The sequence below is a fragment of the Leptodactylus fuscus genome, chromosome 1, assembly GCF_031893055.1.
Source record: "Leptodactylus fuscus isolate aLepFus1 chromosome 1, aLepFus1.hap2, whole genome shotgun sequence".
Taxonomy (NCBI): Eukaryota; Metazoa; Chordata; class Amphibia; order Anura; family Leptodactylidae; genus Leptodactylus; species Leptodactylus fuscus.
In genome coordinates, this window is record NC_134265.1 from 204,580,499 (window position 1) to 204,593,952 (window position 13,454).

Below are 13,454 nucleotides of genomic sequence, written 5' to 3' on the forward strand. Positions count from 1 at the left end.
GAGGGTCACATGGATTCCACTCAGTATCAGCAGATTCTTGAGAATAATGTTCAAGAATCAGTGACGAAGTTGAAGTTACGCCGGAGATGGATATGTCAGCAAGACAATAATCCAAAACAACGCTCCAAATCGACTCAGGCATTCATGCAGAGGAACAATTACAATGTTCTGGAATGGCCATCCCAGTCCCCAGACCTGAATATCATTGAACATCTGTGGGATGATTTGAAGTGGTCTGTCCATGCTCGGCGACCATCAAACTTAACTGAATTTGAATTGTTTTGTAGAAAGAAATGGTCCAAAATACCTTCATCCAGGATCCAGGAACTTATTAAAAGCTACAGGAAGCGACTAGAGGCTGTTATCTTTGCAAAAGGAGGATCTACTAAATATTAATGTCACTTTTCTGTTGGGTTGCCCATACTTTTGCACTGGTCAAATTTTGGTTTATTGCATAGTGCACATTTTCTGTTAGTACAATAAACCTCATTTCAATCCTGAAATATTACTGTGTCCATCAGTTATTAGATATATCAAACTGAAATGGCTGCTGCAAACACCAAAATATTTAGAACTAAAAATGATTAAGATTAATAGGGGTGCCCAAACTTTTTCATAGGACTGTAATAGTAATGGTATTGTTTTATTTTCTATCTGGCTCATGAATAAAGGGGGTAAAGTCCATTAAAATGTTGTGGAGATGGGATGAACCTGAAGTCTACTGAGCTATATGATTGTGAGACTGTTGAATGTAAAGCTGGAACTAAAAATAAAGGATTGTGACAGATAGGTGCTGTGGTGTCATCGGTATTTCTCCTAAATGCCATAAATGCCCTAAAATGGTATATAACCCATTGTTAGAAGCCTGCCTTCGTCTGGGGAAGGCAGGCGTGCTGAAATGCGCGGTCCGGCTGGGAGCCGGCGTGTCCTCTTAATGCCCTGTAATTTATTCTCACGCAGCTTGTATGATGGGTAAGCTTTACTCTTCAATATGTATTTGACGTGTTGTACACCTTGTGACTAAACCTTACTATTGTAGAGCAAGCTCCATGTACATTTTATATTGTCCTTTTTCCTTGCACTTTAATATTTAATAACTAACAATAGTGTGTTTGGCCACTATTCCATCATTATTACAGTGAGGCCTTTTGTATATTTGCAGACGTCTGCATACAATTTACTATACTACAACTCTACCTAATCCTGTTGTGTCTGCATACACAATCTAATATACTACAACTCTATCTAGTCCTGTTGTGTCTGCATACACTTTACTATACTACAACTCTACCTAATCCTGTTGTGTCTGCATACACAATCTAATATACTACAACTCTATCTAGTCCTGTTGTGTCTGCATACACTTTACTATACTACAACTCTACCTAATCCTGTTGTGTCTGCATACACAATCTACTATACTACAACTCTATCTAGTCCTGTTGGTATCAACTGTGTATTTGAGTCTCACTGGATAGCTGACCCATTCGGTCTATGTGCTATAGGCCTAGAAATGTACATCTATCTATTATCTGTACTTTATTGTTATTTAGAGCACCATTGGACACTTTTGCTGTGCTCATTTTTGTATATTTACTGTTGCCATTTGCATCATATATTTTGTATAGTTTTTTAATGTGGTAATATTAAAGTTTGTATATTTTATTCATTATGAATTTTGGTCTTTTATGACCTCATTATTCTGAGTGTCTGTTTACCTTTCTTTTTGGTTTCTCTATATTTGTTTTTGGTATAGACACGTTATTTTTGATGTTGGACCTGTATTTGGGATCACACTATGTGTATAAAAACCACGTTTTTTTCTTCCCTCTCATGTGTGAAGTTTTTTGTTACTTTTTATCCTGGTAAATGACATGGCTTCATGACTGTTATGAATTTATATTCATATACTATGTTAAACTGCAGGAGATTTCTGCTATTTTTAGTTTTGCTGATAAAGCGTGCTCTGTTATCTCTATGTAAACACACAGATAACACAGAAGCTGCTCAGACACTGAGATAGGAAAACACCTTCAATCCAAATTGCCAGATGTAGCAGAACTGTGTATGTACAGATGTAGCAGAGCTAAAAACGGCTGAACAGATTTGGATGAAATTTGCCACATAGTTTGTAACCTCTATTAACACATAAAATACTTTTTAGCACGATAAATGGCATAGATTCATGACTCCTATTAATTTATGTTAATACTAGCTTCTGCCCACAATTTCAGAATTGGGTTCAGAGAGAAATGAAAAATGTGTGAGTAATAAAAAAAAATTAATGGGATAAAAACATTTCAACCGTCATATCGCTTGCGCTGTAATAGAAAGAAATAGCTTCAGTTTTGCATTTAAGACATGTATTTGATATGGTAATCACAAAATTTAGATTGTTTTTTTTAAAATACACGTATGTTAAGTCAATACACTTCTATAAACGATGTTGTATGAGTTATATAAGTCCCAGGGCTAAGCGCTGAAAGTGGCAGGAATTTATTTGGGCACTCCTTGCTTCTCACAGTCAGCTTTATGTTACTTGCTGAAGAGTATTGAGTGCTCAAAACTTACACATACTGGCGGAAAATAATAACTCATACAATGTCGACTATAGAAGTACAGTATATTAATTTAACATATGTGTGTCCAAAAAAAAACAATATAAATTTTATGATTAACATATCAAATACCTAAAGATTTAAACGCAAAACTGCAGCTATTTCTCTCTATGAATAAAAGTTTGTCCAGGGAGGCTACTCCCAGAGCCATTTTGAAACCCAACTTTGTGTGTATTTCTCTTTGCTCCTTGGCCGTGATATTGAGAGGACTCAGAATTCAGTTGGGGTAAGTAGAAAAACCCTAACATGTACACTGCAATAGGGGGTAAGAGAATAAACCACTACCAGACACCGCTGGGGATGATTTATCTCCCTTCAGAACAAATTAATGAATCTATCTCTGGGCAAGAGATGTGGAGAGTGGCACAGAGGAAATTATTTATTATTTCAGTATTTTGGGGCTAAACCTATTTAAAGGGCTCAGTTATTTAAAGGGGTTGTCCCGTCACAAGGATCCTATCTATACTGCTTGTTAATGTGGATGTAAGACTTTTCCTAAATACATTGCTTCAGCAAAACTGCTTTGTTTGTCCACTATATTACTTTATTCATTTTTTTGTGGCCACAGCCCTGACCTGAGTCAAGTGATGTATCAGCCTGCTCTCAGGGGGGAGGGAGGAGGGGCTAAGTGCACGGGAGCGAGCTTGGAGGGGGGGCCGCCAATGCAGGGTTAGACGCCGGCACAGGTGAAGCCAGCAACATCGCTATGCTTCTGCCTTGCATCGCTTCTGCCGCTGCTGGCTTCATGCAGAGCAGAAGCATAGCGATGTTGCTGGCTTCACCTGTGCCGGCGTCTACACTCCCCAGCATCCGCTGTAATAGAGAGGCGAATGCTGGGGACAGCTAGACGCCGGCACAGGTGAAGCCAGCAACATCGCTATGCTTCTGCCCTGCATGAAGCCAGCAGTGGCAGAAGCGATGCTGTTATTCCGCTCCGATCCGGGGTCACATATGCAAAGCCAAGCGGCGAGAAGCCGCCGGCCCTGCGTGCGCGCTCATACACCAGTCTAGCCTTCACAATGCAAATACAGACCCGACAGGGTGCATGAAGCCAGCAGTGGCAGAAGCGATGCAGGGCAGAAGCATAGCGATGTTGCTGGCTTCACCTGTGCCGGCGTCTAACACTGCATTGGCGGCCCCCCCTCCAAGCTCGCTCCCGTGCACTTAGCCCCTCCTCCCTCCCCCCTGAGAGCAGGCTGATACATCACTTGACTCAGGTCAGGGCTGTGGCCACAAAAAAATGAATAAATCTGAATGAATGAATGAATGAATGAATGAATGAATCTCGCCGCTTGGCTTTGCATATGTGACCCCGCCCACCAATGACGAAACAAAGCCGGAAGACAGAAGATTTCAGAGAAACGAAGACGGGTGAGTATGCGACGTGGGACAACCCCTTTAAGCAATAATGCTTTGTAGTTACTTAGGCACTACCATGGAAAGATTGTACTAATCTTGTAGCGTGAATGGTCATATCATGCATTTGAATATTACTTTTAATATAAATATGCATAACCTCATTAATGTCAGTACAGTGAGTTCCGTTTCCAGTATACCCAGGTGGACATGGGCCACACTTGAATCCCGTTGAAGTTTCTGTACAGGTGACCCCTGAGAAGCAGGGATTAGGGACACATTTTTTTGGAAAAGACACAGTAACAGCTTGACTTTTACTTGGAACTGGATGCATACCTATGAGGAATAAAAAAAAAAAGTAGAAATTAAGATTTTATATTAAAATAAACAGATTATTAATTCCATTATCAGTCTAATACATCTGTAGGTTTGAATGAAATATGACTAAGTCCATAAATGCTTTCTATGTCTGAAGTAATGCCTTAGGACAATGTATTTGCAGATATTTTGATCTGAAGTTTTCTTTTTTGAAAGTTTGGAAAATAGAAGAGAGTTGGAAAGTCTTGAAAAATGATTTTCACTCAAAACCCATCCATATGTATCCAACTTATTTGTGTACGTTACATGTCACAGAGACCGCTGCATTGTGTTAAAAGGTAAATGATCTCCATGGTAGAAACAGGACAGAAAAGAAATCAATGTATTTTGTTCTAAAGTAGTGAGAGACTAACATCTTCCTTTTTATAACACATGTGGTGCAGCTCTTCATCCTACTAGTTACATTTGGGGCTGAGAATATTGAATAGGGTGCAGGGGCGTAACTACCAGGGTAGCAGTGGTAGCGGCTGCCACAGGGCCCGGGACATTCAGGGGCCCAGCGACAGCCGCTACCGCTGCGTTCTGGTTTTTTTTTTTTTTTTAATAGGCCGTTACCAGCTGGAGCTACTCCAGCCAGTAACAGGCCCTACTTACTTACCGATCTTGGCAGGGGCCGGGATCAGTAAGCACTATTATATTTGGAGGTCTTTTTGGACCCCCGAGTATAATGATCAGAGGCCCAAGACAGGTAACAGAACATAACAAATAGTGTTACTTACCTCTCCAGGCTCCGGGCAGGCTTTGGGCCTACTTGTGTGAAGCCCCTGATGTCACATGACTGGGACCTGCGTCCATATGTGTCGCGACGCAGGCCCCCCCAGTCACCTGACGTCCCGGACGTCATTGAAGATGGCTGACAGTGGCGGAGAGAGCAGGGGAGTGCAGGGATAGGTAAGTAACAGTGTTTTTTTTATGTTTTTATCCCCCCCTGGGTTTCTGATTATTATACTCTGGAGTCTGAAAAGACCCCAAAGTATAATAATTGTTCATGGGTGTCCACTATGGGGTATAATACTGTGTGTAAGGGCCACTATGGGGCATAATACTGTGTGCAGGGGCCACTATGGGGCATAATACTGTGTGCAGGGGCCACTATTGGGCATAATAGTGTATGCAGGGGTCACTAGGGGGTATAATACTGTGTGCAGTGGCCACTATGGGGCATAATAGTGTATGCAGGGGCCACTATGGGGTATAATACTGTGTGCAGGGGTCACTAAGGGGCATAATACTGTGTGCAATGGCCACTATGGGGCATAATAGTGTGTGCAGGGGTCACCATGGGACATAATACTGTGTGCAGGGGCCACTATGGGGCATAACACTGTGTGCAGTGGCCACTATGGGGCATAACACTGTGTGCAGGGGCCACTATGGGGCATAATACTGTGTGCAGGGGCCAATATGGAGCATAATACTGTGTGCAGGGGCCACTAAGGGACATAATACTGTGTGCAGGGGTCACTATGGGGCATAATACTGTGTGCAGGGGCCACTATGGGGCATAATACTGTGTGCAGGGGCCACTATGGGGCATAATACTGTGTGTAGGGACCACTAAAGATGGTCAAAATAGTGGCAGTTTTGCTTAGCAGCACATACTGGCAATATGAGCCAGATACCGATATTACAGTAAGGCTGCATTCACATGGTCATATTTTAATATTCCGTGACAAGGATATCTTGGCATTATCCACACCCTATGATAAACTGACAAAAACTTTAGAAGATCTCAAGTTATAAACAACTTTGCATAAAAGAATAGCACACATTAACAAAGAAAATTTCTAATATATCTTATGAAAGAAATATGGTTTCCTATCCACTTTTCAGCCTGACTTATGTTGTACATATTAGTCTAATAAGAGGGGAAGGATAGGATGTGGCTACCTGCTGCCCTTACACTCTGATAGTTTATACTTTTTTATAACACTGCTAGGTTGCTAGAGTCTTCCAGTACACAGAAAGAGGCAATAAATCACTAGGCAGCATCAGCCTTCTACTCCACCCCTTCCTTCTCCATAGAGCTCTGCGTGTGAGGCTAAATATGGAGAGGAATGTTATGTAAACCAACAGACAGATTTAAGATAAGGAGTAGATCTTATAGATCATACCTTAAGATATAGTTGCAACTTAATAAATTACAGTTGTGCTCAGCATGTGCAAGTGTAAGAACATTCCATGAAGCAAGAAGACACAACTGTGGTGGCAGTTGAGCGTTCTTTTTTTTTTTTTTTTTCCTTTGGTAAAGAAGATGATAGACTCCCTTTAAGTACCATGATATGTGGTCAGGTAATTGCAGCCAGAGAGAAAGTATAATGAAAAGATTTTCACTTCTTATTTTTTGTTTGGACCTTCTAAATATTGACCATAATACAGAAGCCATAAAGGGAGTCTGCCTCCCAAACCAATAGCAATGCTGTGTTGGGGTTTTTAATAGGAGCAGAAAGATACCTTTGTTATGGCCACAAACTGATGAAGTATAACAGACATAAACCTCTTTTTATGGGTAAGCAAATCAGTCTGCATGTGCACTGGGAACAGACCCAAAGTCCCACATGGAGGACACCACCATGTTTCCTCAGAACAGCAAGTGGGATTTGCCAGAAGTCAACCAGCAAGTATGGTTAGAGAACTAAACTTAGCAAGAGGACTGTGAGGTTGTCACACTGACAGCCATTGTCAGGAAGTTGTTTATGTTCTACGGACAGTTAGATAAAGTGAAAGTGTACCATTGCAAGCATGATACTGATCCAAGGGTTAAAATGCTTACACTGCCACCGTGCAGACAAGACTAGCAATGGTTTAACGGTTGCCAAGCAGACCCTCATGAAACTACCTGTGCAGTGGCGTAACCAGGAATGGCGGGGCCCCGTGGCGAACTTTTGACATGCCCCCCCCCCCCCGACTGACCCTCTCCTACGCATTCCTGTGCGTTCTATTATCCCCCATAGTGGCCCCTGCACACAGTATTACCCCCCATAGTGTCTCCTGCACACAGTATTATCCCCCATAGTGGCCCCTGCACACAGTATTATCCCCCATAGTGGCCCCTGCACACAGTATTATCCCCCATAGTGGCTCCTGCACACAGTATTATCCCCCATAGTGGGCCCTGCGCACAGTATTATGTGCCTTAGTGGCCCCTGCATACAGTATTATGTCCCTTAGTGGCCCCTGCATACAGTATTATGTCCCTCAGTGGCCCCACCACACAGTATTATCCCCCATAGTGGCCCCTGCACACAGTATTGTACCCCATAGTGGCCCCTGCACACACTATTATGTCCCACTGTGGACACCCATAAACAATTATTATACTCTGGGGTCTTTTCAGACCCCAGAGTATAATAATCAGAGACCCGGGGGAATAAAAACATAAAAAACTACTGTTTCTTACCTGTACCCCGGCTCCTACGCTGCTGTCCTTCTGCAATGACGTTGGACGTCACATGACCCGGGATGCAGGCCGGGTTCATGTGACGTCAGACAACAAGGAAGGAGGCCTGGCAGGATCGTGAAGAGGTAAGTAAAAGTGTTTTTTATGTTTCTTACCTCTCCCGGTCCGCCGATCATTATACTCAGGGGTCTGAAAAGACCCCCGAGTATAATGATAGCAGCAGTAGCGGCTGTCACTGGGCCCCCAATGTCCCAGGCCCTGTGGCAGCTGCCTCTGCTGCTATGGCGGTAGTTACGCCACTGTACCTGTGGGAGAATAAGGAGACTTACTCTCCAGAGATGTGCTGTAGAAGATGGATGAGCTACAGTATATACAGCAAGTATATCAGAAGAAACAATCACAAGAATAATTGGTTATTTAAGCCACATTCAAATAACTGGGTAGTGAAAATTAACGTAAACAAGCACCATTCAGCAATATTTAGGTTACTTCGTCTGCCCATGTAAAAGGACTCTTAAATTGGATTAGCCTATATCCTCATAATTCCAATATATACATTTCTTATTTAAAGCAGAGCTCCAGACTCCCTTTTACAGATTTCAAACAGATTCAGATTCAGGGTATTTCCGACATATGTCACTCATTTTTAGGATATTAGTTTAATATCTATGACATTATTTTTTCTATGATTGTTTGTGATTCTTGCTGTGGTTTTTCATAACCTTACTTGTATGCATCTTTTGATGAAAGACTCTTACTTGTATGTATCACCAGTGTATTAGATTGTTTGCGTGAGTACATATGTATTGTTTGGGACCAGCCAGGAATGAGACTATTTATCATGCTGTTATCACGGATTCAGATACCCTGCAGTATTAATACCATGGCATGCTTTTTGAAGTAATACAGGACAGACCAGGTTTATGGTTTTAATAAATTGCTGTCACTATCAGGAATAAGTCAGATGTAAAAGTGGAGGTTATGAGCAGAATTGACCTTAGAGGTTTGGAGGTACTCAACTTTTCCTGATGGAGATTGTGTTCACTCCGTAGCTTTTTCAGGAACGGATGAAGCAGTTCATCTACTACCTCATGAAGGGGAGGAGGGGGGCACCCTGGTAAAGCTCACCATTACAAAGACTGTGATTTCTGAAAGAACTGTGTCACACTATTGGAACCAGCCAAAGTGAATGCTGGCCATCTTCATCATTTTAAGTTTCATATACCCAGAAGGCATGTAGTAGCTCATAAGTTTTTTTTGTTTATTTCCTCTTTACTTTTACAACTGTTGTATGTCTGTTAATATGGGGGGGGGGGACTCCTATTAAATCCATTCAATATAGTAGTGGTGGCAGCATGCATCTGGGATGCATGGACTGTTTGGGGTGTGATTTCTGCTCAAATTGCAACATGAGTGAAGGGTGAGAGCAATATTGAGTGAGTGAAGTGAATTAGGAGCTAGGAAGTACTATACTAAAAGGTAAAAGGTAAAGAAGATCTGTTGCTTCTTAAATTCAAGCAATTCTATTGTATTAGTTAATGATATTGCATAATATCGATATGTTACAATCTATAAACATATAGGTTATTTCTGAAATTTTTGTATGGTATATGTGTGTTTTGTGCCAATTGTATTTGATTATTACTTTTGTTGACTGTGTTTCTAGTCCTTTCCTTTATATTATATAAGTATAATTTAGTCTGAAGCAAGTTAAATGGAAACTGTTAGTGTCTAGCAGGTTTTAAAGTATTTTTTAAAATTGTATTCTTTATTTTTCATGTAACAGTGATTTCCCCAGTTATTACTTCTAGGCCAGTAGCTAATACTCTGTTTCAGTTTCCCAGCACTTATGTAGACAGTCAAGTGACTAATAAGACTGATGACTTTATTAAATGTACTGCACTCCCCGAGAACTGTTCATATGAAATGGGATACAAACAATAAACTGCTTGTTTCCTCTCTCAATGGTGCCGAGCAGTCTTTTACGCTCCTTTAGTGGTTAATAAAACATGTTTAGACTTAGGGGGACTGGCCTAGTTTGCCCATAGTGTTCTTGGAAGAAAGTCTACCTTAAGGAATATCCTGGTGAAACAGGACAGGAATTCTACAATAATTTCTTGCAGCTCTTTTGATATATAGTGATTATAGACATATTAGTTACTTGGCCTAAGATAACTTTAAATCACCTTGTGTTCCAGTTTTCCATTTCAAATTATGGAAGTTTTATGAAGTGACATGTATACTAGAATGTCTTTCGCTTGATGCAAGTACATGTAAGAATCCAAATGCAATTTTCAAAGAAAACCCTTTAATTGCCAGTCAGCTACATGTTTGTGAAGAAGAAAGGATAGATAATGATTATTTAAGCAATTATTGCATACTGTCTTCTAATACATATCAACAGAATATAGCAGCAATTTCCTCTAATTTCTTTTTTTCCCCTGTGACCTGCTCAATATGTAATAACACATCTTGTTTTATAAGCTCTCCTCCGTATGTCTGTTTGGCTCAGTTACACTTGAATACCAAGGGATATGACTTGTTTTCTGTCTTTTCTTTTGGCACAGGAGATGCTGCAATGGCTTAGCAAGTCAGTAAAATTACTTTGTCTTGGCATCACTTGAATAGCTAAAGATGCTCAGGAAAGGGAAAGAATGAATATCTTCTGCCAAGGCAGAACAGTGTTTTGCCCACAAGACAGCAGAAATAGTAGACATTCGTCAGAACTGGGCACTCCACGAAAATATGTATGATTTCCTATTTGGTATTACCTACAATAACATGGTTCATTTTCCAAGCATATTTCAGATCCTTTTTAATCTCTTGTTTAGTTATTCCAGTAAATTCAAGTACAGCACTAAATAAAAAAATGGAAATTGGAAAGTTGGGTTGATGACAAGTAACAACAGCAAGTGCATGAGTTAGTGGCATAGCCAAAATCTAGTGCCAGATCCGCTTTGTATGGAAGTCTTTTGCTGCTGTGTACTACAGTGAAGGCACTTCAATTCAGTTCAAAAATTTTTTGCAAATATGACATAAAAATATTAATAATATTGCTATAATAATATAGAAGAAAAAAATGTCCAATCTGTAATGATTAAGCTTTACTGATATAAAAGAATGAATGCATCAGATGAAGGAGGATTAGGGTGGAAGGAGATTTACTTTACTACAACAAATTATCAGTGGTAAGTCTTTTAGCCTGCAACCAGGAGACTATAAGGACTGCGGGGCCTTCTGTTAGGACCTTGTGTGTAGAGGCAATAGCTTGCACAGCTCTGCAAAGTTCAACACTGTTCACAGCGCTGTTGGTTCTGTCCCTTTCTTGATTTGCCCCCTTACTTGAGCCACCCCCTTCTTTTTTACTAAATATAATTGAGACTGTCACCTATCTAGTAATGGAATTGCTGAGCTCACCTACTTGCCCCCCCCCCCCCCAGATCCTGACTCAAGCTTTAGTATGTAATAAAATTATAGACAATTTCATAGATGTTCTGGACCCCTCTGACCATCCTTTACTGTGGTTTTGATTGTGCTGTTGATGTTATTGGCACAGAAACACAGCTATCTGTGCAAAAGGTTAACATATTGTTGTGCAATATCGTGGCCTTGTATACGTTGTGTACATTTGTGCAGACTGTGCAACAGTTATACTCAGGTGTGAAAAATTGCTTTAAAAAATACAAGTGTTAAGTGTTTGTTTTTGTCAATTAAATAAATGCAAGGTAAATGAACAAATGAGAAATCTAAAACATATTGGTATGTTGTGTGATTATCCTATGAAGGAGGACTCCTAGAAGTGATGATTTGAACCTCACAGAACTTTGATCTCAATATCATCCAATCTGTCTGGGATTACATGAAGATACAGTGGTATTTGAGTGAGCCTACACCACAGAAGATTTGTGGTTAGTTCTCCAAGTGTTTGGACAGGGTGTAACTTGAGAAGGTGCAGAGGGTTCCAAGGAGGCTTAGGGGGCCCATAAGCACTGGCATCAGTATTGAGATTGCAGCTTCCATCTGGCTCATAAGCCAAGTAGACCCACAGATTACCCTAACCACACTAAGTTTGATTAAACTCCTTAGCACCCGTAACTATCACTATCAAGAATTTACTGTAGGGATGAGGTAGAGGGCCCCGGACTTTAGTTACACCATTGTATTTCGAGCAACCTCCCTGTAGAGTTCCATCAAAAACTGTGGGCTAGTGTATCTAATAGATCTGATTTTGTTTTGAAGGAGAAGGGTAATCACTCACACAACACAATACTGTAACAAATGATTGAGTCATGGAGTCACTCTTATAAACCCACCCATGTCTGTCTTATTAACATCCCCAGAGAAGAAATGGTGTCTATATCGTGCGTGCAAGGGATTTCAGTGGGGATGGCATTGACATTGCTTCTGATTACATCTGCATTGTATTTTGAAACTTTATTTTATACCATATGACAATATTATTATTTAGGTGGGCAGATAAGCGGTTGAATATATCTGGAACCTTTCAATTTGATTTTGGGTGAAGATCAGCCAGTGGGGTAATTTGGGTTTGATAGGAGAGGACTAGCATACCACAAGGATCACACCACCATGTGTGAACTTAGTCTAACAAGGCAAAAGCATTAAAAGTGCGATAACTGGTGACTGCTATTCGTTTGTGTAAAATTAACTAAAATATTTTTTAGTGAATTGCTACTTACCACAAGCATCACATTCCATAACTGTGTTTTTCAAAAATGTTATTTCTTTAATCTAGAAAGAAAAAATAGCCTTTTACTTTTTCAAAACGCATTGACTTGCTATATGTAATCATTTATGTCAAACATTATCCGCGCCTAGAAATTCTAAATTTCATCCCATTACCAGTTAGTATTTGGAAGGATTAGTAATCCATTGGAATGTATAAACAGATTTGTAAAATTGCTAAATAATTTGTTTTGCATTAGAGTGAAAGTCAATTTTTCTAATAAATTGTTGAAATAAAATGTAGAAGTTACTATTGGAAAAAGCATGAATTCACTCCCAGCATGGTGGAAACACCATGACTATGCATATCTTGGCAAGGAGTAAAAGGTTAAAAATGACTCATCAAATTTTCATGTAAAACATTAATCATAAAGAAGTGTGATATACAATATAAAAGGTCGCAGGACTTCTAGAACCCCTGCTTGATCCAGTAATCTTTGGTATTAGTGCATAATGTTCTGTAACAAATGTGATTATTTAGTGATGAATCACACTTACCTCATCCCCTCCTTCCATGTATTTTTATGTTCACATTTGTTAAAATAATCATCATTTTAGCTATTTTTTGGAACTCTATTTTAGCTATTTTATTTAACTATATGCAATGAGTATTAACAGTACTAGAAAAATTTAATAAGGGAATTCAACATCCATAAAATGGCAGAAAACAACATAATATTCCATGTATAAAATAGTTAATTACACCATATAGCACACCATCTCATGGTTAACATAATGGTGTTATGTGAAAGAACATTTCTTCATATTTGTCTTCAAAACAAACAAATTTGATGACTCAGTCGCAAGACACTGGTTTGTCTTTTTCTAGACTTGGAATGTAGCACATATATTGTGTTTCTTATATGTAAACCAAGGATGTACTTTGTTCCAATAAACTGGGACATCCATACATTCCTTCTGAGTGTGAGTTGTATGAGTGAGTATGGGTGGGTCTG

The 13,454-nt window shown here is 39.9% G+C and overlaps 1 protein-coding gene across 1 annotated transcript in view; it reads right to left on the reverse strand.

The window, feature by feature from the left end:
- COMP (cartilage oligomeric matrix protein) overlaps positions 1–13,454 on the reverse strand; it is a 123,458-nt gene that overhangs the window by 97,315 nt on the left and 12,689 nt on the right. Inside the window, exons 3-4 of the mRNA XM_075280695.1 lie at positions 12,453–12,504; positions 4,135–4,310 (exon numbers count right to left, since the gene is read on the reverse strand). Coding sequence (XP_075136796.1) covers positions 4,135–4,310; positions 12,453–12,504 — 228 coding nt within the window. The remainder of the gene's footprint in view (positions 1–4,134; positions 4,311–12,452; positions 12,505–13,454) is intronic.